At 43.6% G+C, this 25,903-nt stretch overlaps 1 protein-coding gene across 2 annotated transcripts in view; it reads right to left on the reverse strand.

The window, feature by feature from the left end:
* eea1 (early endosome antigen 1) overlaps positions 1-25,903 on the reverse strand; it is a 135,798-nt gene that overhangs the window by 104,256 nt on the left and 5,639 nt on the right. Inside the window, exons 2-4 of one of the 2 annotated variants that reach the window (XM_072241646.1) lie at positions 14,924-15,010; positions 12,299-12,427; positions 2,010-2,134 (exon numbers count right to left, since the gene is read on the reverse strand). In XM_072241646.1, the coding sequence (XP_072097747.1) occupies positions 2,010-2,134; positions 12,299-12,427; positions 14,924-15,010 (341 nt within the window). The remainder of the gene's footprint in view (positions 1-2,009; positions 2,135-12,298; positions 12,428-14,923; positions 15,011-25,903) is intronic. The other variant, XM_072241645.1, reaches the window with a different exon arrangement.

Below are 25,903 nucleotides of genomic sequence, written 5' to 3' on the forward strand. Positions count from 1 at the left end.
TTAGATAGCCACCAGCAACTGATCTATGCAGTACTAATTTAAGGAAGAACAGACCTTCCAACACTCAAATAGCACTTTTCAAGGTCTCAGGCCACCAAGTCTTTGATAACCAGCAAGATGCCTTTCCAAGTGTAATTATTAAGGGAACACAGCGCTATATTACCCAAAGCCATATCCCATAATCTTTTATTTTCAGTGACTCAATATCAACAATTCAAAGGAGAAGCCCCCTGCACTGCTTTGGAATAGTGTCAAGAGACCTTGTATATTTGCCCACACTAAGCCTCCAAGCCTCCCTAAGATTCTGCACTCAAGCCCCACAGACCTGAGCCCATATGCTGCACGACAATGCCATATTGTGTCTGGCATGCCATATTTAAGTTTGCTAACAACACCACTGTTGCTGGCAAATCCAAAGTAGTGACAAATCAGCATATGGGAGGGGTTTTAAAAATCTGGTTGAAAGATGCCACAACAATATCAGTGTTGTGAAGAGCTGATTATCGACTACAGGAGGAAAAAGCCAGTGGTCGATGAGCCAAAACTCTTTAGAGCAGCGGAGGTAGAGAGTGTCAGTAACTTTAAATTCCTTGGCGTTATCATATCAGAGGATCTGGCCTGAAACCAGCACACAGGTACCATCACAAAGAAGGCACAATAGCACTTCTATATTCTTAAGAAGCTTGCTTGAATTCTGCATGTTAAGTTTTATCGATGCACGGTGGAGAGTATCACAACTGGTCGCACCAATACCCAGGAATAGAAAAGAGTACAGAAAGTGGTGAATACAGCCCAGTCCATCACAGGCAAAACCCTCTCCAAAATTGAGCAAATTTACATGGTACGCTGTCACAAGAAACAGCTTCCATCATCAAGGACCCCCACCATCCAGGCCATGCTCTCTTTTCGCTATTAACATCAGGCAGGAGGTACAGAGTCCTAGATCCTACACCACTAGGTTCAGGAACAGTTATTACCCTACAACCATCAGGCTCCTGAACCAGCGTGGATAACTGCACTCACCAAAGCTCTGAACTGATTCCACAACTGACTCACTTGTCTACAGTATAATTTATTTTTTATTTGTATTATTTGTCTTCTTTTGCACATTGATTGTCAGTCTTTGCTTATGTATATTTTTGTTAATAAATTCTATTGTATTTCTTTATTTTCCTGTAAATGATTGCAAGAAAATGAACCTCCTGGTGGCATGTATATTTCAATAATAAATGAACTTGGACTTTGTATACTTCTGAGGCAAGTTAATCTGTCAACCATGGCGGGACTAAAAGAGCCCAAGAAACAGGTCTTTTTCTCAGAGCTTATCAACCTGTCCCATGTAATGGTGGTGTTGTGTCCCTGAACACTCACCTTCCTCCATTCACGCAGGATAATACATAAAGTAAACCTACACCAATTAAGGATTTCATCTTTGGAAATAATTATGTCTGGATTCCAGGAATCTAGACCAACTGAAACCAAGTTCCTGAATAAGGTGTCAAATGCCCATGCAAGAATGAACTGCAAACAATTTTCCAAACACAGTGGATTCCGGTTAATTGGGCCATCGGTTGATCAGACAGCTGCTTATTTGGGGGAACGGCAGCATACACTGGATTAATTCTTCTGTTGACAAATATTAGCAACTAATACAGTTTTATAATACTGCAGTGGTACTGGTAGTGTCCTAGTTTGTTCTTTATTTCATTTAAATGCATAATTTTGATATAGTTTGTCTTTTTCATACCTTTTTCACTTTTTCCATGAAACTTCAGCTAATTGGGGCAGCTGCTTAATTGGGTCCCAGTGTGTCCCAATCAACTGGAATCCAATGTATCTTTACATTACTTTGTAGAAACCCAGGGGAAGCATGTTTTCTTATAGACTGGCATCAATAATACAGATATTACTTTTGAACTCAATAGTAAAATTAACTTAAAATGTCTCGAGGAACCTTGAAAACGACCAAACCGATTTATTGGGACAACTCTTACAGTAAATAAACGAACCTCTGCAAATTTGTTTGTTCCTTCCTGGGGCCAGAGTCATTCCCCGGATCGTGAAACACCTCATAGTGTTTGAAGAGATCCTCAGCTGAAGCATGGGACTTCATACACAATGGACAAATAAAACCCTGTGAAGTCAAAGTGGGCACAAAAACAAATCAGAGCCTTTACACACACTCCCGTGAGCCGTGATTGGGAATGGGAAGCAAGGAATCATGCCGCACACAGCACAAGGATGCATGGACAAACAAATCAAGCCAAGCTCATGAAGTCCCTGGGCAGACAGGAGAATTAAGACAGTCTCACTACAGCGTTGAATGTTGCAGAAGCAGAAGAATGTTCCATGCCACATGTGGACAAGGGCTCCTCTCTGGCCAGCCTACTCTTTTCATTAGCTCTCCCTAAACTAGCCCCCCACCGTGTCCTATTTCCTGACAAGTGGCCCTCCTTGCAGCCCCGGCATCCTCACATTCCCCACCGCCTCTTGGTTTGGCTGTCTTTCAGCGACTGTGCACCCATCTCACTGCTAAGGATAAAGTTAATAAATTTAAAGCAACTGCCCAGCTCTTTTGAACTTACCACTGTTAAGGAGGTACAAGAGCCCCAAGTCCTACTCCACCAGGTTCAGTAAAAGTTACTACCTGACAATCATCAGGCTGCTGAACTGTCATGGATAAGTTTACCCAGCTCAATGCTGCACTGATTCCATGATCTAGACTCTCCTTCTGGGGCTCTGCAACTCATCTTCTCAGTATTATTATTTACTTATTTATTATTTTTTATTTGCAGTTTGTCTTCTTTTGCACATTGGTTGCTAGTCTTTTATGTACATTTTTTCATAAATGATATTGCATTTCTTTATTTTCCTGTAAATGCCTGCAAGAAAATGAATCTCAAGGTAACATACTGTACGTACTTACATATGTACGTACTTTGATAATAAATTTGCTTTCAACTTTGACATTGCTCCACAATACTGGAGGGCTCATTAGACTGACCCAGTCACAATGGTAATCGTCTGTCTATAGAACCCTTGAAGCCACAAAGTCCAAACACATCTGTTTCCCTTCAACCATCTGGTTTTTAAATCAACCTACACAACCTGATCACTTCAGTATAGCAACACTTTAATCACAATGGATATTTGTTCTAATTGTGTTCTTTCCTGTAAAAGGTATGTATAATCCAGGTTTATCATTTCTTATGAATGCTGCTTTTCTGATACTATGTGCTTGTGGTGCTGATGCAAAGATTTTTCAATGCACCTATGCATACATGTACTTCTGCAGATGGCAATAATTCACCTTTGACTTTGTGGAAACTTCTCCCTAAGTACAGAAGTTGGGGCGGGGGGGGGGGGGGAATTCGGACTGAATGCAAAGCATAAATCAAGAGTGATCCTCAGATCAAATAACTTGTCATGGCCATTTTAAACAGGGGACCCTTTGATTCTGAAAAGGCAACTCACAATTCTAGATTCTCCCATCAGGAAACATCTCGCCATAACCATAAGAGATTCTGTAGCTGCTGGAAATCCACAGCAACACACACAAAATGCTGAAGGACCTCAGCAGGTCAGGCAGCATCTATGGAGGGGAATAAACAGTTGATGTTTCAGGCAAATACCCTTCATCAGGACTGGAAAGGAAGGGGGAGCAGCCAGACTATGAAGGTGGGGTGAGGGGAAGGAATATAAACTGGCAGGTGATGGGTGAAACCAGGTGAGATGGAGTAAAAAGCTGAGAGATAAAAGTTGGAAGAGGTAAAGAGCTGAAGGAGGAATCTTTCACCATTTACCCTGTCGAAACCCATCAGAATTAGGTATGTTTCAATAAAATCACTCCTCATTGTTTAAAACTTCAATTAGTATAGAACAAAGCTTTCCTTAACACAACCCCTACACAACAGGCAGACATCTCCTCCCTGTGACTCAAAAGCAGCAAAGGGTGGCATTTTCCCCAAGATTCCTGGTGGCTTAAATCTAGCATTTCACCCAATTTCCCCAATGAGATCTATCTTTACACACAGATAATAATAAGTAGTCCGAGCTTGCATTGCAACTTCATTGATCCCAATTATTGATGGACAACAGACATGAGGTACTGAATGGTTTAATCTCATTCCTTTGTCTGCATCCATGTTTTTTTTTGTTTCCTGTTCCTACCTACCCACGAAGAAAACCAAAGGTAACAAAACCACGGCGTGAGTGCCATGGTAACGAGACTCCTTTTAAAAGTGGATTAGTGACTGACTAGCAATGATGCTTCTAGTCCACTGAAGGTCAGAAATGTGGAGAGTATTGACATCACCAGTTAATGGCAAAACCTCTGTTCAACCATTAATGAAACAAATTCCAGAAGTTTCAATTCCTGAATGAAGAGATGGAAGCAGTTATTTCCTTTCTGACCACAAAAGTACAAAGCACACACAAAATGCTGAAGGATTTCGACCTGAATCATCCACTGTACTTTTTTCCATAGATGTCTGGCCTGCTGAGTTCCTCCAGCATTTTGTGTGTGTTGCTCAGATTTCCAGCATCTGCTGATTTTCTCTCGTTTCTAAACACTGTGTCAAGCAAGAGTTCCTCTCCATCTACTTCACCTTCACCACAGAATTCTCATCCAGATCCTTCGTAAATCAATTTAAATCCACAATATTTGACTATTGAGACACACAAGACTGTACAGACACTGAAATCTGTAGCAAAATACAAAAGACTGGCGGAATTCAGTGGGTCAGACAGCACCTATGGAGGGATATGAGTGGTTAACACTTGGACAAGACATTTCATCTGGACTTGACCCAAAACGTACACCATCCACTTTCCTCCATAGATGTATCTTAATTTACATACTTTCCAGAAAGGAGATTACTACTCCATCACCTTTTACTTTGGTCACCTCTTAACCTTCTGAGTTCCAAAGACAACAGTTCTAGCTTTTCCAACCTCTTTTCATAACAGTAATTCCTCATCAATGGCCACATCCGTAAGACATAGAAGCAGAATTAAGCTATTTGACCCACCGAGTCTGCTCCATTTCATCATGGTTGATCTAATTTCCCTCTCAGCCCCAATCTCCTGCCTTCTCCCTGTATCCCTTCATGCTCTGACTAATCAAGAATCTATCGAGTTCTGCCTTAAATACAGTATACATAAAGACTTGGCCTCCACAGCTGCCTGTGGCAAAGAATTCTACAGATTCATCACTCTCAAGCTAAAGAAATTTCTCATCATTTCTGTTCTATAAGGATGCCCCTCAATTCTGAGGATGTGTCCTCTGGTCTTAAGACTCTTTCATCCACTCTATCAAGGCCTTTCACCACTTGATAGGTTCAATGAGGTCACCCCTCGTTCTTCTGAATTCCAGTGAATACAGGCCCAGAGCCATCAAACGCTCTTCATGTGACAAGCCATTCAAACCCAGAATCATTTTCGTGAACCTCCTCTGAACCCTCTCCAGTTTCAGCACATCCTTTCGAAGATAAAAGGCCCTAAACTGCTCACAATACTCCAAGTGAAGCCTCACCAGTGCTTCATAAAGTCTCAACATTACATCCTTGATTTTATATTCTAGTCCTCTTGAAATGAATGCTAACATTATATTTGCCTTTCTCTCCAGACTCAACCTGCAAATTAACCTTTAAGGAATCCTACACAAGGACTCCCAAGTCCCTTTGTGCCTCAGTTTTTTGTATTTTCTCTCCATTTAGAAAATGTCAACACTTTCACTTCTTCTACCAAAATGCATGACCATACACTTCCATCTGTCACTTCTTTGCCCATTCTTCTAATTCATCTGTCCTTCTGTAGCCTCTCTACTTCCTCAACACTACCTATCCTTGCATCTTCTGGAAACTTGCATCAAAGCCATCAATTTCATCATCCAAATCATTGACATATAATGCAAAAAGAATCAGTTGTAACACAGACCCCTGTGGAACACTATCAGTCACCGGCAGCCAACCAGAAAAGGCTCCCTTTATTCCCACTCTCTGCCTCCTGCCAACTAGCCACGACTTTGTCCCTGCTAGAATCATTCTTGTAATACTATGGGCACATAGCTTGTTAAGCAGCCTCATGTGTGGCACCTTGTCAAAGGACTTCTGAAAATCCAAGTACACAACATCAACCAATTTTCCATTTTCTGTCCTGCTTGTTATTTCTTCAAAGAACTTCATCAGATATGTCAGGCAACATTTTCCCTTGAGGAAACCATGCTGACAACAGCCTATTTTATCATGTGCCTCCAAATACCCTGAAACCTCATCCTTAATAATCGACTCCAACATCTTCCCAACCACTGAGGTCAGACTAACTGGCCTCTCTCCCTTTTTGAAGAGTGGAGTGATATTTGCAATTTTCCAGTCTTCCAGAAATATTCCAGAATCTAGTGATTCCTGAAAGATCATTACTAATGCCTCTACAATTCTTCAACCTCCTTTTTCAGAACTCTGGGGTGTACACCATCTGGTCCAGGTGATCTGTCTACCTTCAGACCTCTGAGTTTCTTCAGAACCTTCTCTCTAGTTATGGTAACTTCACATACTTGACTGAAAGGTAGCTCATTTTAGGCACTGCCTCTTGCTGACTGGTCATTCTTCATCTCAAGTCACTGAGCATCATAGGAAGTCATTCCTGCCTGTGGCCATCAAACTTTACAACTCATCCTTTGGAGGATCAGACACCCTGAGCCAATAGGCTGGTCCTGGACTTATTTCCTGGCATAATTTACATTTTACTATTTAATTATTTACGGTTTTATTACTATTTAATTATTTATGGTGCAACTGTAACGAAAACCAATTTCCCCCAGGATCAATAGTATGACTATGACTAAAGAGAAACTGCTCTGACGCTCTGCCTTTAAAATCTCGATCACCATCCCGACTGAAAGGTAGCTCTTTTTACACACCCCTGACGCTGATTGTCCAGCTCAATTCATCCTATCGTAACACACTCCATGCCTTTAGACCTTTTCATGTGTGATGCTCAGATTTGTCCACAATATTCCAGCTGAGCCTTGACAAGCAAGCTATAATATTATAGTCTGGCTTTGTTTTTTTTTCCACACTTGATGTCTATAATTAAAAGCCCAAGTATCTTAAACACTTGTTGAGTTGACCAAGAACCACCATACTATGTACAACTGTGCCATTTACGGTGCACTTTTAAACAGCTCAACATTTTGGGCCAAGACCTTTTTATCAACTGTTTATTCTTTGCATTAATGGTGCCCGACCTGCTGAGTCCCTGCAGCATTTTGTGTGTGTTGCTTTGGATTTCCAGCATCTGCAGAAACTTCTGTTTTCAATTCCCATCGTACCATTACGTGACTGGGGCGCTACAGAAATGTAGCATGGTCAGAGTTTAGAGTTCAAATCCGCCTCTATCTGTAAGAAGTTTGTATGTCCCTCCTATGCATGCATGAGTTTCCACCGGGCACTCCAATTTCCTTCCACATTACAAGGGCAGGTTTTAGTGATTGTAAATTGTCCTGTGATAGGGGATAAACAGGTGGGTTGTCGGGTGGTGTGGTTCGCTGCGTCAGAAGGGTCCGTTCCACACCGTATCGCTAAATAAATTAATTCAAGGTGACAAAAACAGAGATTCAGACGGAGTAACATCGCAAAATACAAGTGAACGTGGTAAGTTAGTGAAAGAGGTCGGATTTAATGAGTGACTTGAAGGAAAGAGGTTGAGGCAGAGCAGTTTACAGAATCAATTTCAGGAAATTGCAAGTTTAATTGCTAATGATGGAGCAACTGAATTCAGGACTGTCAACATGTCACAATTGTTGGGCCACACAAACTCTGCTGGGTTTACAGCTGGAAGGGATTAAGGAGGCAAACACAGTCTGAAGGGTGGACACCAATGCAGGGATTTAAACATGAGGGTGAGTATTATCAAATCAGGCAATACCTAACTGACACCCAGTGTATGGAGCAACCCTGAATGAGGCTTGACCAGTTCCAAGCAGCAGCGATCTAGATAATCTCAAGTGTAAAATGGCAAAGCCTAGCCAGGACAATGTTGGTAAAAGTGTGATTGCCCAGTGGCCACCCATTTTAATTCCACTTCCCATCCCCAATCCGACATGTCAGTCCATGGCCTCCTCTACTGTCACGATGAGACCACACTCAATTTGGAAGAACAACACCTTATATTCTGGCTGGGTAGCCTCCAACGATGGCATGAACACTGATTTCACGAATTTCCAGTAATGGCACCCCCCCCCCCCTTCCTTCACCATCCCCCATCCCCTTTTCCCTCTCTCACCTTATCTTCTTGCCTGCCCACCACCTCCCTCTGGTGCTCCTCCCCACTTTCCTTTCTTCCATGGGCTTCTGTCCTCTCCTATTAGACTCCCTCTTCTCCATCTTTTTCACCAATCCATTTCCCAGCTCTTTACTTCACCCCCACCCCCCCACCTCCAGGTTTCATCTATCACCTTGTGTTTCTCCCTTCCCTCCCCCCACCTTTTAAATCGACTCATCTCTTTTTCCTCCAGTCCCGCTGAAGGGTGTTGGCCCGAAACGTTGACTGTATTCTTTTCTATAGATGCTGCCTGGCCTGCTAAATTCCTCCAGCATTTTATGTGTATTCTGTTAAATATACTTTTGCTGGACCTGTAATTTCCTCTTGGGAGTTGTGCTGTACAACCTGGTGTTTTCGCTGTGTCCTGAAGGATTCGGCAAACTTGACTCTCAAGAATGGAGTCATTGCTCGCGCCAACCTGGGGCCGGATTGAAGCTGCAAGGCCCAGATCCAGGAGTGGAAAACAAACCAATGTTTAGCTCATCTAAACATTGTGCCAGATTTTAAAAATGAAGGTGTCAGGGCCAAGGACAAAGGACAAACTGAGGTTCAGCTCACTACTCCATGAGGATTGAACTGGCTCAGCATCTATGGCCTTCAGCCATCGACACTTGCCTCAGAGCTCAACTGGCTCCATAGCAGTGGCCTGCAGCCATCGGGCTCCTGGACTGGCTAGAGAGAAGAACTGGCTCCATAGCAGTGGCCTGCAGCCATCGGGCTCCTGGACTGTCTACAGAGAAGAACTGGCTCCATAGCAGTGGCCTGCAGCCATTGGGCTCCTGGACTGTCTACAGAGAAGAACTGGCTCCATGGCTGTGGCCTGCAGCCATCGGGCTCCTGGACTGGCTACAGAGCTGAACTGGCTCCATGGCTGTGGACTCACCTTCGGGGGACCCTGCGGTTCATGTTCTGTGTGTTACTTGTTCACTTTTTTTATTGTTTGCACGATTCATTCTTTTCTTTCACATTGGATGTTTGACAGTCTCTGGAGTTGGGGGGTTATCTGTGGATCCTACTGTGTTTTGTGGCTGCCTGAAAGGAGACGAATCTCAAAGTTGTACAGTATATGGTGCACATACTTTGATAGTAAATGTACTTTGAATCAGGACTGAGCAAAAGAATTCTTACTATCAACCCTATCTATCCTTATAATTTTCTCTACCTATTGGATTATCACCAAGTCTCCTCCGTTTCTGAGAAAACAAATCCAACCCATTCAATATGTCCTATCTAGTATTCCAATCCAGGCAACGTCGTGATGATCTTCCCCTGCACCTTCTCCTGTGAGATGACATCCTTCCGATAGTGTAGCAATCAGAAATGCAAACTAAACTCCAAGTTACGGCTCTTACATGCCAGGCTAAGCATTTTATCCTTTGCACCTTGTTGTCTACCTGTGCTGCCCCCAGTCGGGACTGACAGGTGTACCCCAACGTTCCTCTGTTCATCAACACTCCCCAGTGTACCAACATCGTCGTAGCACTTATATGTATATCTGACTTTCCAAAATGCGTTACTCCACAGTTGTCAGAATTATCTTCCATCTGCCATTACTCCACACAACATTTTAGCTGATCAGACCCTGCTATAGCCCAAGCCAATCCTCCTCTCAATCTGTAACACAATAAATTTGCATGTCTTCCTTAGCATTCCCTACACATTCACGCAAAATTGTTAATGTACATCACAAAAATCAAGGTCCCATTGATCCTTGCGGTTGAAGTCAAACCAAGAAAGCTCACCGACGGCTCTATCTCCTCAGGGGCTAAAGAAATCTGGCACGTTCCCATCAACCCTTACCAACTTTTATTGATGCAACCTAGAAAACTTCCTATCTGTGTGCATAACAGCTTGGAATGGCTGTAAGAAACTGCAGAGGGTTGTGGACACAGCTCAGCACATCACGGAAACCAGCCTGTCCTCCATGGATTCTGTCTGTATTTCTCATTGCCTCAGTCAAGCAGCCAACATAATCAAAAAGCCACCCACCCAGACATTCTCTTCCCCCCCCGCCACTGAAAGGACTAGATTAGGTGGGTGTGGAGAGCATGTTTCCTCTGGTGGGGGTATCCAGAACGAGAGGGCACAGCCTCAAAATTGAGGGAGTGACATTTTAGAACAGAGGTAAAGAGGAATTTTTTTAGCCAAAGAGTGGTGCATCTGTGGAAGGTTGTGGTGGAGCTTAAATCTGTGGGTATATTCGAAGCAGAAGTTGATAGACTCCTGATCGGGATATGTTGAGAGGGTAGGTGTACGGGGTTGAATGGGGTCCAGGATCAGCCATGATGAATGGCCTAATTCTATCCCCATGTCTTATGGTAGAAGATACAAAAGCCCGAAAGCATGTACCCCAGGCTCAAGAACAACTTCTACTCCACAGCACAAAGAGTCCACATTATCTCGTACAATAACTTGGACTCCTGACCTCACAATCTACCTTATGGTCTTGCACTTCATTGATAACCTACACTGCACTTTCTCTGTATCTGTTACAGTTTATCCTGCATGATTATTGCTTTATCTTGTTCTACCTCAATGTACTGTATAATGATTTGTTCGGTATAACCAGTATACAAGACAAGCTTTTCACTGTGTCTTGGTACATTTGATAATGATAAACCAGTCCCAATACAAATGGTCACAAACTTCCTATCAGCAAGCCTTCTACCTCCCCTTATCTCCTATTATCAAACCAATTCTGGGTCCAATCTGCCTTCGATCCCAAGGACTCTAATCTTCCACACCACCCTATCTCGTGGGACCTTGTCAAACATCTTACTGAAATCCATTTAGGATGCAAATAGCAGCACTTACTAGTGCTAGATGTTGGCAAGTGGTCTAAAACTCAACTTGGGTAGAATATGGTTTCATTTTGGATAGGTATTGGGAATACAGATGAACCTGTGATCATGAAATGGAGTTTGTAATAGGGACCATTTCCAATAAACATTCAGTGGCCATTTTATTAGGTACATTTGTACACTTGCTCATTAATGCAAATATCTAATTAACTAATCATGTGGCAGCAACTCAATGCATAAAAGCATGCAGGCATGGTCAAGAGGTTCAGTTATTGTTCAAACCAAACATCGGAATGGGGAAGAAATGTGAACTTAGTGACTTTGACGATGGAATGATTGTTGGTGCCAGATGGAGTGGTTTGAGTATCTCAGAAACTTTCCTGCACAGCATTCTCTAGAGCTGACAAGAGAATGGTGTGAAAAACAAAACAACATCCGGTCAGTGGTAGTTCTGTGGGCAAAAACGCCTTGTTAGTGAAAGAGGTCAGAGGAGACTAGCCAGACTGGTTCAAGCTGACTGGAAAGGCACAGTAACTCAAATAGCCATGTGTTACAACAAGGTGTGCAGAATAGCATCTTTGAATGCACAACACGTCGAGCCTTGACGTAGATGAGCTACATCAGCAGAAGACCACTCCTGTATCTAATAAAGTGACCACTGGGTGTATTTATCTGGATATTATCACAGACTATCTACCACCTCTTACTGGTCAACTCTAAGCTCCGTCTACCAAGATATTGAAATATTTCACCATCCTTTGTGTTGCCCCAAAGCACAAAACTATCACTACTATCCACACTATTGTCAAGGGAAAGGGAAAGGTGCACTTCACCTCAGTGGGCAAAGGTCAGAGGCTGCCATGCAAGTGACAATGGAAGCAAAGCCCGGTCCCGCTGCATTAAACACTATGGCAGAGCACAATCCTCCAGTGAGAAACCCCAGAAAGTCTCCTGTGCACTGATTAGTAAGTGACTCATCCAGTGGTGATAAAGAGGCTGTGCAGTAGTAGACAAACTCAATGTACAGCCATGCTGGCATAAAAGAACAAGGAAAGGCCAGTCCACTGCTACTACAGGGAAACAAAACAAAAATCAAGACTACTTTCACGTTAGAATGAAAATCCACCACCACTACACAAACCACCCAGAGAGTATTCGAACAAAGAGCAACCCACACTAATGGCCGTCTCTGGATTAAGTTGCTCCTGCTTCACCCTGTCTGCCACAGTGTGTTCGTTCCGATCATGCTCAAACAGCTCAGCTGGCGTTAGATACGATTGCATACAGATGGGACAGATGAACCCCTGGAAAAAGTGTTAACTTTCAGAATTACAACTCTTATTATGAGCAGGGTCAAGCACAAATAGGTCCAATTTCACCATGGCTGTGAAAGCAAGACATATACACACATACACACGTGAAAAACATGGAGAATATTTCAACATGCAGAGCAGTTAGATTGAACTTCAAATATCCACTAAAGGTGGTTTGAAAGGATGAGTTTCATCATCACTGGTTGAAGAAAACCGCAGCAGGTCTTTTATTTGCTGTCCCTGTTACAGCTTGATTTAAATAATTTGAAGATTCCTCGTATGGAGTTACGCCCAGTGATAACCCACAACTGTGCAATATTCCATAAGTTATACTTTAGTAGCAGATGGAAGCTTTCAACTGCAAAGAAATTTCATTAATTCTTAGCGATAATTCTCAATTATAGCCTCCTCTTCTTTATTCTATTCATTCCTTGGATTTCTGATAAACTGAAAACATCAAGATTACTGTGTCAATAGAAAAAAAAGTGGTAAGATAACCCTAAAATAATTGGAAGGACAGAGATACCATTTTTTTTTTCTGGGAAGTGCATGTGAAGGCACAAGGAGAGATTAATGTAAAATTAGTGTTGGACATGCTGAAGTGAATTCAGAAAGCATGTTCTTCCAAAGGGTGGCAAAAACCTGAAAGCATTAAAACCAAAAAGGTTGCGAGTTCAATGAGTCAGCAGCAAATCTCAAAATTAGATCTTGGGCAGGTAAGGATATCTAAGAATATGGATGGAAGACAGGTAAATGCAGTTGATGTACAAATCAGCCAGAACTCTGTAGAACAAACTGAACAGACCCTTCTCTGAACCTGTGTCATATGTGTAAAGACTGCCAATTATGTGTTGGAGAAAGGGGGAAGACCAGAGCGGGCTATCCTAACTAATTCTTATCATTATAATCAATCTGATTACCAGATGCCTCAGATCCTCTGCCATTCATAGGCTCCAACATACCCCATCTCCATCTTCGCTTCCTCTCAACCACGCCCTGAAGTTTTGTTTAAAAGCTGCTCTTCTGATGATCTGGACAAATCATTGCAGTCTCCTTTTAGATGAAAATCTCATTTCCAACTAGAATTACCTTCTTGCTGCTTATCTGTGTTCAATTTCCTTTTCAGATACAAAATCCATAAGATCTTACAATAAAATCTCACTTCAAATACATGCAATCTTAGACTTTGACTTTTAAGAGTCCACATTTTATAGTCTTATGACAGTAAAGAACGTCAATATAATCTAATCTTTCTGATTAAGCTAACTCCCTGCTTTTCCTTGTTACTGTTAGTTTGGTTATGACTGTCAGCTCTACTGCCAACCTTCTCCCATTTCTGCATTTGATGTTCTGAGCACACAAAGTGGCCCCTTGCTAGAAGCACCCAGTTGTCTAGCTAATCAGTTAGTTTGATCAACAAATTGCAGGTCAGTATTAATTCTTCCACTTAATTGATATAACCTGTGAAAGTTCCACAAAGTGTTTAGCATGTCATTTCCCAGCAAGGTATTTCACAAAGCAGGGAAGAAGCCACATCTTGACATACAGCTGTGTTGAAAGCACATCAACTATTCCCAAAAAGAGTACACAAAGAGAGTACAGACAGCACCATTGAGGACTAACTTACAATTTCTTCAATGTTACAGTTCCTGACCCTGTCATTGTGTTCAAAGTACTGCAAAAGGTGTCAAAATAATAATGGTTTGGATATTAGGTTTTGTTCTTGTGCGTCAATTTCAAATCTGCCTGTTAATTTGACAGCAACTTTTTAGCTGTTCCTTTGAGTAATTGCACTTTACTCCAAAGACTGAAGGCCCAGTGGTTTTGATACTGACGGGGTTCCCTTTCCTCAGTGTCAGTACAAGTAAATGAGGCATTTGAACAAATCTGTACATTCCAGAGTCTTGGGCAAACATAGCCCAGAGCACTGGTCATTTCTCTCTCTCCATTCTGAGCTTGCAGGTATATTATAGACCATGGGGAATTTATCAGCTTCCTCTGCTCTCTGTACAATCCTCCGTTTGCTCTGCATTTCAAGGTAAAAGAATCTGGATTTTAACAAATGGCTGCCCTATGCAAAATAGTTTGTTCCCTAGTACCTCACTTTGTTAATCTCATTTCACTTTGTTTTCTTCAATCATAAAACCACTTTGAAAAGTCCTTTTGCACACTTTCAGTAGTCTGGAATTTTCTCTTTTGTTAAAACACATCTTCCATCGCGCGTATCAAACATCTGATTGGCTGTATCCCACCACCACCAGAGGGTGTCCAGTTTTCTCCCATAGTCCAAAGATGTTAGTAGGTTAATTGGTCATTGTAAATAGCCCTGCGATTAGGCTAGGGTTAACTCGCCCCGCGGTTAGGCTAGGGTTAACTAGGTGGGTTGCTGGACCTGTTCCACGCTGCATCTCTAAGTCAATAAATAAAAGCAACAAGGATGATAACTGACTCCTGAAGATGTATGCATCACATTTTGGGGTTACGTACCTCTGAACCACCTTCATTGTTAACTTCTACAGCAGGTGATGCTGTTACTGAGGTATCTGGTTCAGATCCTGAAGAAGCAAGAGGTGTCTGCAAGAAAAGGAAAGAGATTCAGGCCAACTGGAGGTGATTCACATGTGACTAACTTAGTAAATAACCAGACAGATCTATTGGTGAAAGTTCCTTCTGCTCCATACAGTATGTTTCAAGTGGACCATCAGGGTACAAGCGTTGCCTCAGCTCCCACCAAACCCAATGGTCAAACACACAGCTTACAATTATAAAACACAGCCTAGTCTTTTCTCTTTCCCAGTTCCCATAAAGGGCACCAAACTCAAAATATTAACTGTTTCTCTATCCACAGATGCTGCCTAGCGTGCTCAGAGCTTCCAGCAGGCTATGTTTTTATTTCAGTTTCCAGCATCTACAGTGTAATGTGTAGTCTGAAACACTACACCCACTCAAGCAGCTAGCTGAAAGTAGAGTATCTCCATCAGTCTCCATGTGAACATAAGACACCCAATAATCAAGCAATTTTGATGATAAGTTTAAAAAAATCATCTAAAAACAACCCATAAAATGAATGATTTTTTAAAAATAACCTGTTGAAACGAATCAGAATCAGGTTTAATATCACTGGCATATTTCATGAAATTTGTTGTTTTGCAATACGTAATAATAGCTATAAATTATAATAAGCATATATATTTTTAAGAGAAGGAAAAAGCACTGTGGTAGTGTCATTGCCCACTGAGAAATCTGTTGGCAGCAGGGAAGAAGCTGTTCCTGAAACATTGAGTGTGTGTCTTCAGGCCCCTGTACCTTTTCCTTGATGGTAGCAATAAGAGATCATGCCCTGAGTGATGGATGCTGCCTTGTTGAGCCACGCCTTTTGAAGGTGTCCTGGACGCTGGGGAGACTACTGCCCGTGATGGAGCTGGCTGAGTTTGCAACTTTTTGCAGCTTTTTCTGATCCTTCATACCAGAGAGTGCTACAACCAGTTAGAAAGGTACACCTGTACAAATTTGCAAATTCCTTTTGTGACATACCAATTCTCCTGAAACTCCTAATGAAATATAGCCGCTGCTGTGCTGTCTTTGTAACTGCATCAATATGTTGGGCCCAGGATAGATCTTCAGAGATGTTGACACCCACAACCTTGAAACTGTTCACCCCTTCCACGTCTGATACCTCCACAAGGACTGGTGTGTGTTCGCTCGACTTACTCGACAATCAATTCCTTGGTCTTACTGACGTTGAGTGCCAGGTTGTTGCTGCAACATCACTCAACCAGCTGATCTCTCTCACTCGTGTACGCCTTCTCGCCACCACCTGAAATTCTGCCAACAATATTGTGTCACCGGCAAATTTATAGATGGCGTTTGAGCTGTGCCCAGCCACACAGTTGTGGGTGTGGAAAGAGTAGAACAGTGGTTAAGCACACATCCTTGAGGTGCACCAGTGTTGACTGTCAGCGAGGAGGAGATGTTATTTCTGATCCGCACATAATGAGGGCTCCTGGTGAGGAAGTCAAGGATCCAGCTGCAGGGGGAGGTACAGAGGCCCAGGCTTTGGAGCTTGCTGATTAGAGCTGAGGGTATCATTGTGTTGAATGCTGAGCTGACAGAGGTATTACTATTCTCCTGGTGATCGAGGGCTGAACTCAGAGCCAGTGAGATTGCAATAAACAAATTGCAGCAGGTCTAGGTCCTCGCTTAGGCAAGAGTTGATCCAGCCATGACCAACCTCTCAAAAAGCACTTCATCACAGTAGAAAACCTAGCAGCCCAATTTACACATAGCCAAGGACTCTGGAACACACAGCCCAGGGGATGAGACCCTTAGATTTTACTGTTCACTGAAATGGCCAAGCAAGTTGTTACTGGGAAAGACAATAAACACTGACTTTAAACAGTGACAGTCACATCCACAAAGGATAAAGAAAGTGTCAATTTCAATGCATTCAAAGGAACTCACAAAAGTTTAAATTCTAACATATTCTCAAGTGAACTGGACTTTATCATCATTCTTTAAGCTGTGCTTGGAAACTGTAACTCTCCTGATGAAGGGTCTTGGCCCAAAATGTCAACTGTTAATTCCTCTCCATAGATGCTGCCTGACCTGTTGAGTTCCTCCAGCATTTTGTCTGCGTTGCTCTGGATTTTCAGCACCTGTAGAATCTTGTGTTTATGAAATGTAATCACATTTGTTTTATTGATCTATCAATGTCACTGTAAACCCCTACCAAAATAACTTTTATCAGCTAGATTGACAGTTTGAGGAGGAAGCGTGCAGTCCTTCAGATTTAACATTAATCTGAGGTTCCACTGCATTCCTGCATTAACACAGAAGATTCCAAAGCACACGTTGAGTGACAATGTCTATGACACTGGAGAGAACCAAGGCGTCCTTCTTTAAATAGCAACATGCACAGCCTTAGTTTGTCTGTGTTTCTGAACCACTGCACTTCCATAGCACAGCAATGCTGGCTAACATACTTACGGATGGTTTTAGGGACAGACAGGGGAGTTAGAGGTTAGGTTAGGATTTTGGAACAGGGATGTAAGAAGTCAGGCCTCCACTCTGCATTCTCTGTTCGAAGTCCACGTGGACGGGTGACGAAGAACATTCGCGGTCCAGGCCTATGATCCGCATCTGAAGGCCAGACAAGCCTGACGGGCATGTCCAAAGTTCAAGGCTGGAGCTTGCCTGGTGTTCTGAGTCCCCTCGTTGGCTGGTCCAGGAGTCAACACCAACAATCTGAGCCCAGAAGTCAGTCAGTAGTCTAACGTCAAAGCCCAGTGGCCACAGCTTGGAGGCTTGTCGTGGAGCTGTGTGTGTGCGTGTCTGTGTGTGGGTGTGTGTGTGTGTCTGTGTGGGCCGTGTGTGTGTGTGTGGGGTGTATGCGTGCGTGTGTGTGTGTGTGTGTGTGTGTGTGTGTGTGTGTGTGTGTGTGTGTGTCTGTGTGTGTGTCTGTGTGGTGTGTGTGTGTTTGCGTGCGCGTGTCTGTGTGCGTGTGTGTCTGTTGTGTGTGTGTGTGTGTGTGTGTGTGTGTGTCTGTGGGGTGTGTGTGTGTGGGGGGGTGTGTGGGGGGTGGGAGGGTGTGTGCGGGGGGTGTGTGTGTGTCTGTGGGGTGTGTGCGTGTGTGTGTGGTGTGTGCGTGTGTGTGTGGTGTGTGCATGTGTGTGTGTGTGTGTGTGTGTGTGTGTGTCTGTGGGGTGTGTGTGTGTGGGGGGTGTGTGTGTGTCGGTGTGTGGTGTGTGTGTGTGGTGTGTGTGTGGTGTGTGTGTGTGGTGTGTGTGTGTGGTGTGTGTATGGTGTGTGTGTGTGGTGTGTGTGTGTGGTGTGTGTGTGTGCGTGTGTGTGTGCGTGTGTGTGGGGTAAGGGGCTTGCTTTAAAGTCATTGTCTTGTTGCTCGTTGTGCTGAACATGGTGGGCAAGCTATGTTGGAGCTGGAATGTGCGGTGACACGCAGGCTGCCCCCTGGGTGTTAATGCAAACAATGGCATTTCACTGTACGTGTGATAAATAAATCTCAATGTGAATACCCCCATCAACTCCCACCACCCCCCCCAGTTTCTAACACCTACCTACACACTCTTGATCATTAAGAGAAGCCAATTAATGCTACAACCTGCACAAGGAAAGCAGAGGACCCAGAAAAAGCCCCCACTGTCACAGGGAAAACTTGCAAACTCCACGTGAACAGCACTGGCAGTCAGGACTGAACCCAAGCCAGTGGAGCTGTGTCACAGCAGCTTTACTATCCGTGCCAGTCTGCAGAATTTAACCACTGTGCTGAATGGGAAGAGGCTCAAGGAGGGAATGGTCAAACACTGATCCCAAACCAGTCACGGAACAAAGAGCATCACACACATCACTGCCAATCCAGTGAGCAGAGCTGCAGGCAAGACCCAATTGTGCAGAATTACAGGAGACATCATTCAGTTTGTAAACTACAGTAGCCCTGCAAATACTAAAACACTGCAATTGTATTGGGGGTATGAGGTAAGATGTCATCGTGGCCTATGACTCAACCACTATGCACAATAGCCATACTCAAAGTACAAAATGGCTCCCAAACATTCAGTATGAAATATGAATCACACCTCACCAAGGCAATTGGAGCTATCTAATGAAACAACAGCTCAGTACATCACGCAAAAACAGCCTCACCTCTGTGGACTCTGTCTACACTTCTCATTACCTCAGTAACACAGCCAGCAGAATCAAAGACCCCACCCACCCTGGTCATCCTCCCTGAAAGCACGTACCACCAGGCTCGAGGGCAGCTTCTACTCATTGCTATCAGATTCTTGGACAGACCTCCTGTACCACAAGCTGGAGTCCTGACCTCACAACATACCTCGTTACGATCTTACGCATTATCACTGACCTGCACTGCACATTTTTGGTAGCTTTTACACTCGTTCAGCACTGTCACTGCTTTACCCTGCTCCAGTTCATTGGATCTGTACAAACAGTATTCAAAAATGCTTTTCAGCATTCAACATTCGTTTATTTATCATGTGTACATCGAAACGTACAGTCAAATGTATCACTTGCATTAATAGCCAACACATATGCCACACATTCCAGTGCCAACATAACATTTCACTGTATCGCAGTACCTGTGACAATAATAAGCCAATACCCAACAGTCTTGTCAGGCCTCAAATGGTCTTTCAAAGATGCATGAGCAGCCTCTTCTCACCAAGACTGGGGTGTGAAGTAAAGGGAAGTTTATACGATCTCTTCCTGAACTCTGGGCTGGTGGCAGGAAAGCGCAGGGGTTCCAGTTACCCTCCACAGCTGAAAGAGGACCATGATAGCAGTTCCCAGCATGGGCACCATCCATGTGTCTGAGAGTGCCCATCCCAGGCAGCAAGGAAATTACCCTGAGACACACCAACGGCAGAGTGGCTAACTGTACAACATGGACTCATAAACTCCTCCTGAGGGCAGGAGCAGCAAAACAAGCTCACAAGGACACCAGGCGGAGAGGATAAACATGTCAGGGACGACCGAACTTCTTCTCCAGACCAAGAGGTGACCAGACAGCAATCTGTAAAATCACAACTGGGTTTGAAAGGGTTAACATGGAAAGCTGTTCCAAGGGGCCATTAATACGAGAGTCATCGTTGAATTGAATAAGGAATTCAGGGAATCCTCCCTTACTCAAAGTGCTCCTTACATAGGATGATGAGGATTCTCTATTTTAATTCACCATACCACCCCAGCCCTTCCCTCTGCTGTGCCTTGCACTGTTACAACTAGGCCAAACACCTTCTACCTGGGTACACTGTAGCAGCCTTCTGGACTCAATATTCAAACCTCTAACTTTAGATTCTCACATTTTCTTTCCATTAAAATCCAGACATCACCTGACATCATTTTGGCTCATTTATTCCTTAAATTCTTTTTTTTTCCTCTCTGTGAAGATTGGCCTGCTGGTCATGTTCCACAACCTTACCATTAGCAACACATCAGACAAAGAAAGTTAATCTGATTTTTATTTTATTCTATTTAGCGATACAGCGCAGCCACTCGAGTTGCACTGCCCAGCAACCCCACAAGTCCGATTAACCCTGACCTACAATCGGAGGACAATTTACATTGACCAGTCTGTCTTTGGACTGTGGGAGGAAACGGGAGCAGCCGGGGAAACCCCAGCATTCCACAGGGTAAATGTACAGAGACATCTTACAGAGCGGCACCAAAATTGAACTCTGAACTCCAGAACACCCCGCGTTGTAATAACGTCACACTAACCACTACGTGACTGTAGCACTCTACCTGCCCCTAACACTCTCACTCTTTGTTCTAACCATCACATCCTCGCTCTCTCTGCCTCACTCAACTCCGGTGAAACATTACCTGACATTCTTTCCACAGATGCTGCCTGACCCAGTGGACACCCACTTCAATTCGACTTCCCATTCCAATTATGACGTGTTGGTCCACGGCCTCCCCTACTGATATAATGAGGTCACTCTCAGACTGGAGGAGCCACACCTCATATTCCGTCTGGGTAGCCTCCAACTTGCCGGCATAAACACCAATTCTCTAACTTCATATTTCAACCCCCCTCCCTTCGTTCTGTCTCCATTGCCCATTCTGGCTCCCCTGCCTGTCACCTCCTTCTGCTGCCCCTCCCCCTTCTCTTTCTCTCCCCTCTCCTATCACATCGCTTCTTCTCCAGCTGTTTCCCTCGTCTACATATCACCTCCCAGTTTCTCACTTCATCATCCCTCTGCGACCCACCTACCTTGCCCCTCACCTGGTTTCACCTATCATCTGCCAACTTGTGCTCCTTCCTCCCCCCCCCCACCCCCCAGCTTCATATTTGGGCTTCCTGTCCAGTCCTCATGAGTGACCCCAGCCCAAACCGTCGACTCCTTATTCCTCTTCATTGATGCTGCCTGACCTGCCGAGCTCCTCCAGCATCTTGTGTGTGTTGACCAGTATTTTCATTTTTTTTGAAGTGAGAATCTGGAACCTGTTGCCACAGAGAGTACTTGTAACAAGGAGGAAGCTTAAGGAGAAACTGGATTAGCATAAATAAACTAAACGAAGTGAGGTGAGGTGAGGTGAGGTGAGGTGGTGGATGAAGATGTTCGCATGAAGCATAAACACTAATACAGACTGAAACCTATTGAACATTAAAAGGCCTATCAGAGTAGATGTTTCCCATACTGGGTCTTAGACCAGACGGCACAGCCTTGGAATAGAGGGACATCCATTTAGAACAGAGATGAGGAGGCACTTCTTTAGCCCGGGGGGGGTGGGGCGAATCTGTGGAATTCATTGCCGTGGAAGGCTGTGGAGGCCAAGTCATCGAGTGTATTTAAAACTGAGGTTGATGTGTTCTTGGTTAAACAGGGTGTCAAAGGTTACGGGGAGAAGGCAGGAGAATGGGTTTGAGAGGGATAATACATCAGCCATGATGGAATGGTGGAGCAGACTCGATGGGCTGGATGGCCCAATTCTGCTCCTATGTTTGATGATCTTAAAAGTATGTCCTCTCGTGTCAGCCATTTCCAGCCTAAGAAAAAACCTCTGGCTATCCACTCGATCTACGCCTCTTTTCGTCTTGTACACCTCTATCAAGTCACCTCTCATCCTCTGCCCTAGCTCACTCAATCTAACCTGAGAGAATGGAGGTTGTGATAGATTAGTGAAGTGGTTGTAAGATCAGTTCATGATCACTGTAAACTGGATTTCCAAAGAGACTCAGTAGGTCCCAGCGACAATGAGAGATGGCAACGTACTTTCAAGTCAAGATGGCGTGTGCTAGAGCAAGGCTGTCTGAATCTCACCCCCCTCCTTCGTGCCAGAGGACATCCTTGTCCTGTGTATGCCAGAGTAACTCCCACCCCCACTGTGTAAAAACATATTCAGAGGGAGGTGAGCACAATGGATGGCTGGGTAGGTAGGCTCAAGGAGTGGGATACCCAAACAAAACAAATAGGTAGCATCATAGACATGATATCAAAAAATACAGTAAAGCGGTCAACCAGGTAAGTGAGCCAAATGGCACTCGATGCAGATAGGTGCAAAGTGTTGCACTCTGGGAAGTCAAACCACGGTAGGACTTTCACAGAGAATGGTAGTGTTCGAGCGTATTCTGGAGTTAGGGTATAGGACTTTCAGAGTGAATGGAAATGTTTGAGCTTCCACTATCAGAGTATCCACTAGCTTCAGGTCCTGGGAAAGGTTGAGCAAAAAGACCCAAGTGTACAAGTATATTGTTCCCTGAAAGTGGCATCACACATAGACAGGGTGATGAAGAAAGTCAGACTTCATCAGTCAAAGGACTTATTATAGAAATTGGGATGTTATGTCTCATTTTTACAAGATGTTAATGAGATAGTATCTGGAATATTGTGTACAGTTTTGGTCACCCTGTTATAGGAAAGAAAAAATTAAACCGAAAAGAGTGCAGAAATGATTTAAGAGAACACTGCCAATACGTGAGGGCCTAAATCATTGGGAGAGGATGGATGGGCTAGACTTTATCCCTTGGTGCACAAGAAACTCAAAAATGACCTTCTGTAAAGTCATCAGCAGCACAGACAGAGAGAATGCACACAACCTTTTCCCTAGAGAAAGAGAATCAAAAACCAGAGCGCATAGATTTAAAGTAGGACAGGAAAAGGCTTAAAAGGAAGCCAAGGGGCAACTTCACACAGAAGGTGGTGTGTATATGGAATGAGCTATAGGGGAAGTGGTTCAAGCAGGTACAATAACACCATTTAAAAATTACTTGGACAGGCATATTGATCAGAAAGGTTGAGAGGGATATCAGTCACACACAGGCAAATGAGACCATCTTACACGGGCATCTTGGCCAGCATGGACCAAGTGGGCCAAAGGGCCTGTTTCTGTGCTGTACTACTCCATTATAGTCCTCTCTCTCAAACCACACTGACCATGCCAAAGTATAATCTTCACTATTACATTGCTTAGAACCTATGTAACAATCCAAATTCACATTACACTGAGACAATTTAAGGCTTTGAATTAAATTTGTCACAAACAGCTGGAAATTATAAGCTGCCACCAGTTAGAATGATCGCAAGGGTTAGAACTCATGGAATCCAGAGCAAGTTAGCACCAAACCAGGTTATTTGAGTCAGATGATGATGGTCGAGGAGGGCTGTTTTTACAATTGGAAGCCTGTGACCAGTGGTGAACCAGAGGTGACTGAACCATCAATGTTTGTTAGGTATGTCTAAGATTTGGCTTAGTGATGGTGAGCATAGTTGTAAGGACAGGATGATGTTGATCAGTTGGCAAGATGGGCAGAAGAAATGGCATGTGGGAGCAATGTACGCCAGCCTTGTCTAGAACGGGTGATTATTTTTGTTTCAACTGCACCGGAGGCCAAGTAATAGACAAAGTATGGCTCAAGCATTTTGGTTTGCACAGCACTTGCAGGTATGAATGGGAATCCAGCGCAGTTTATTTTTGTGTACTGTTACGCCTGCAGGTGTTTAGGGCAGCAATGAAGGTCCTCCAGCTGTCTTTCCAAAACCAGTGTTGGTCTTGATCTCGGCAGTGTTTATGGCTTCCTTCACTGTGCCAGTAGCTTCCTCTCAGTTTTCACTACTGTTAGCCATGCAGGTCCTGGGTGGAGACTCACTCAGATGTAGAAGGATTCTTCATTGCTGTTTCTCTAACAGTTTTGTTTGACCAGTCAGGGTTGTTAGCCCTGAGCTAAACTTCCAAACTTGGAAGAAAGGTGGACCACTCTTAGTCTGGCCTCTACCCTTTGACCTGTTTGGCAAGGGTGACCCACCCAAGAGCCAAAGCATAAAGCCCTGACTCCAGCCAACAGAGCTCTCTGGGTCACTGAGGCACACAAGCCTCCAAACCACGACAAAGTTGTGGTCCTCTTGGAACTGGTTATATCCTAGACCAGGGGTCGGTAACCTTTTTGCCTCTGTGGGCCGGATCACGTATTAATGAGCGGACAGTGGGCCAGATAAATGTCATAAAAAACTTGAAATATGGGAATTGCCCATTTAAATACATCTAGTTATGTTTTGCCTCAAATTAATGAATAACACATGCTAGAAAATCATTCATGCTTAACCAAGGATGCCAATTAGTAATCAAAGAACTCAGTTTAATTGCAATTTATTTCAAACAAGGCATCTTTCATCTTTTGAATCTATTAAAAAGGACACAGAATCTTTAAACATAAAATGTATGAATATGATGCATTGAATGGTGGTAAATTAAGTATAATAAAAAAGAAAATTTTAATGCAAACAGTTGATAAATCAATGTGAAACTTGATGCTGTTTGTTGCTTGAAAGCTTCTCAATATTGGGTGTCAGACCTGTTGATGCCAAGAGCAAGACATTATCCAGATGGGCATCAGTCAGTCTTGTTCTCAAATAGTTCTTGGTGTGCTTCATTTTTGAAAATAATTGCTCACACAGGTAAGTGCTGCCAGACAATGATGCCATCTTCTTTGCATGGTCCACTAAGTTAGGATACTTCCCACTGGATGAATATATTTTCTATAGCGGTCAAGCACTGCCACATCTTCAGAATGAAATTTCGATCTCAATATGTCCTCACACTGCATCTCCATTTGAAAAATTTCTGATACAGTGTCCACTGGCCCCAGGTTCCATTTTGTTACACGAATGATGGGAAGGCAGACTACCTTATTAATATGTATTAGATACTCTCTGTGCACGCGCACTTTTTGAGACAACACGTTTTGAGACTTCATAGCTGGCACGGGTATTTTCTTCATTTTCACTGCTTTTCTTGGCAAAAAATGACGTTTGTTCTCTGAAACTAGCCTTCATTCACTTAACTTCACCTTTCCTTGCTTGCCCAGTAAATTTGTTAAAATTTCCACTATGGCGGGTCTCGTAATGTCGCCTGATACTTGCCACCTTCTTCACAGCAACATTTTCTAGGCAAATGAGACAAACTGGTTTCCCAGCTTGCTCGATGAAGAAGTAATCTAGTGTCCAAGTGTCTTGGAAATTGCAGCACGCAGTGTCTACCCTCCTGCGTTTTGCATTCATTGCCATTGGAATTTTTTTTCTTTGATTTTATTTCAAAACGCTAGTTATTCAACAAGTATCATAGCACATGTAACTATCTGGATATTTAGCGTGGATTTCTTATTACAACACAGTGACGCTGTTTCTGTTTACAAATTTGAACGATCCCATCTGAAACCTGCGCGTGCACAGAGTATCTAATACATATCAATAAGGTAGTCTGCCTTCCCGTCATTCGTATAACAAAACGGAACCTGGGGCCAGTGTAACGAGACACCATGCATGTCCATCAGTGTGGTCGTGTGAAACACTCAGAATAAGGAAAAAATCGCTCGCAGGCCAGATAAGCATAGTATCCCAATATTTGCTTGCGGGCCGGTCCAAATACCTTCGTGGGCCGGATCTGGCCCGCGGGCCACAGGTTGCCTACCCCTGTCCTAGATCTTTAATT

This window comes from Mobula birostris, chromosome 23 (assembly GCF_030028105.1).
Source record: "Mobula birostris isolate sMobBir1 chromosome 23, sMobBir1.hap1, whole genome shotgun sequence".
NCBI classification, from domain to species: domain Eukaryota; kingdom Metazoa; phylum Chordata; class Chondrichthyes; order Myliobatiformes; family Myliobatidae; genus Mobula; species Mobula birostris.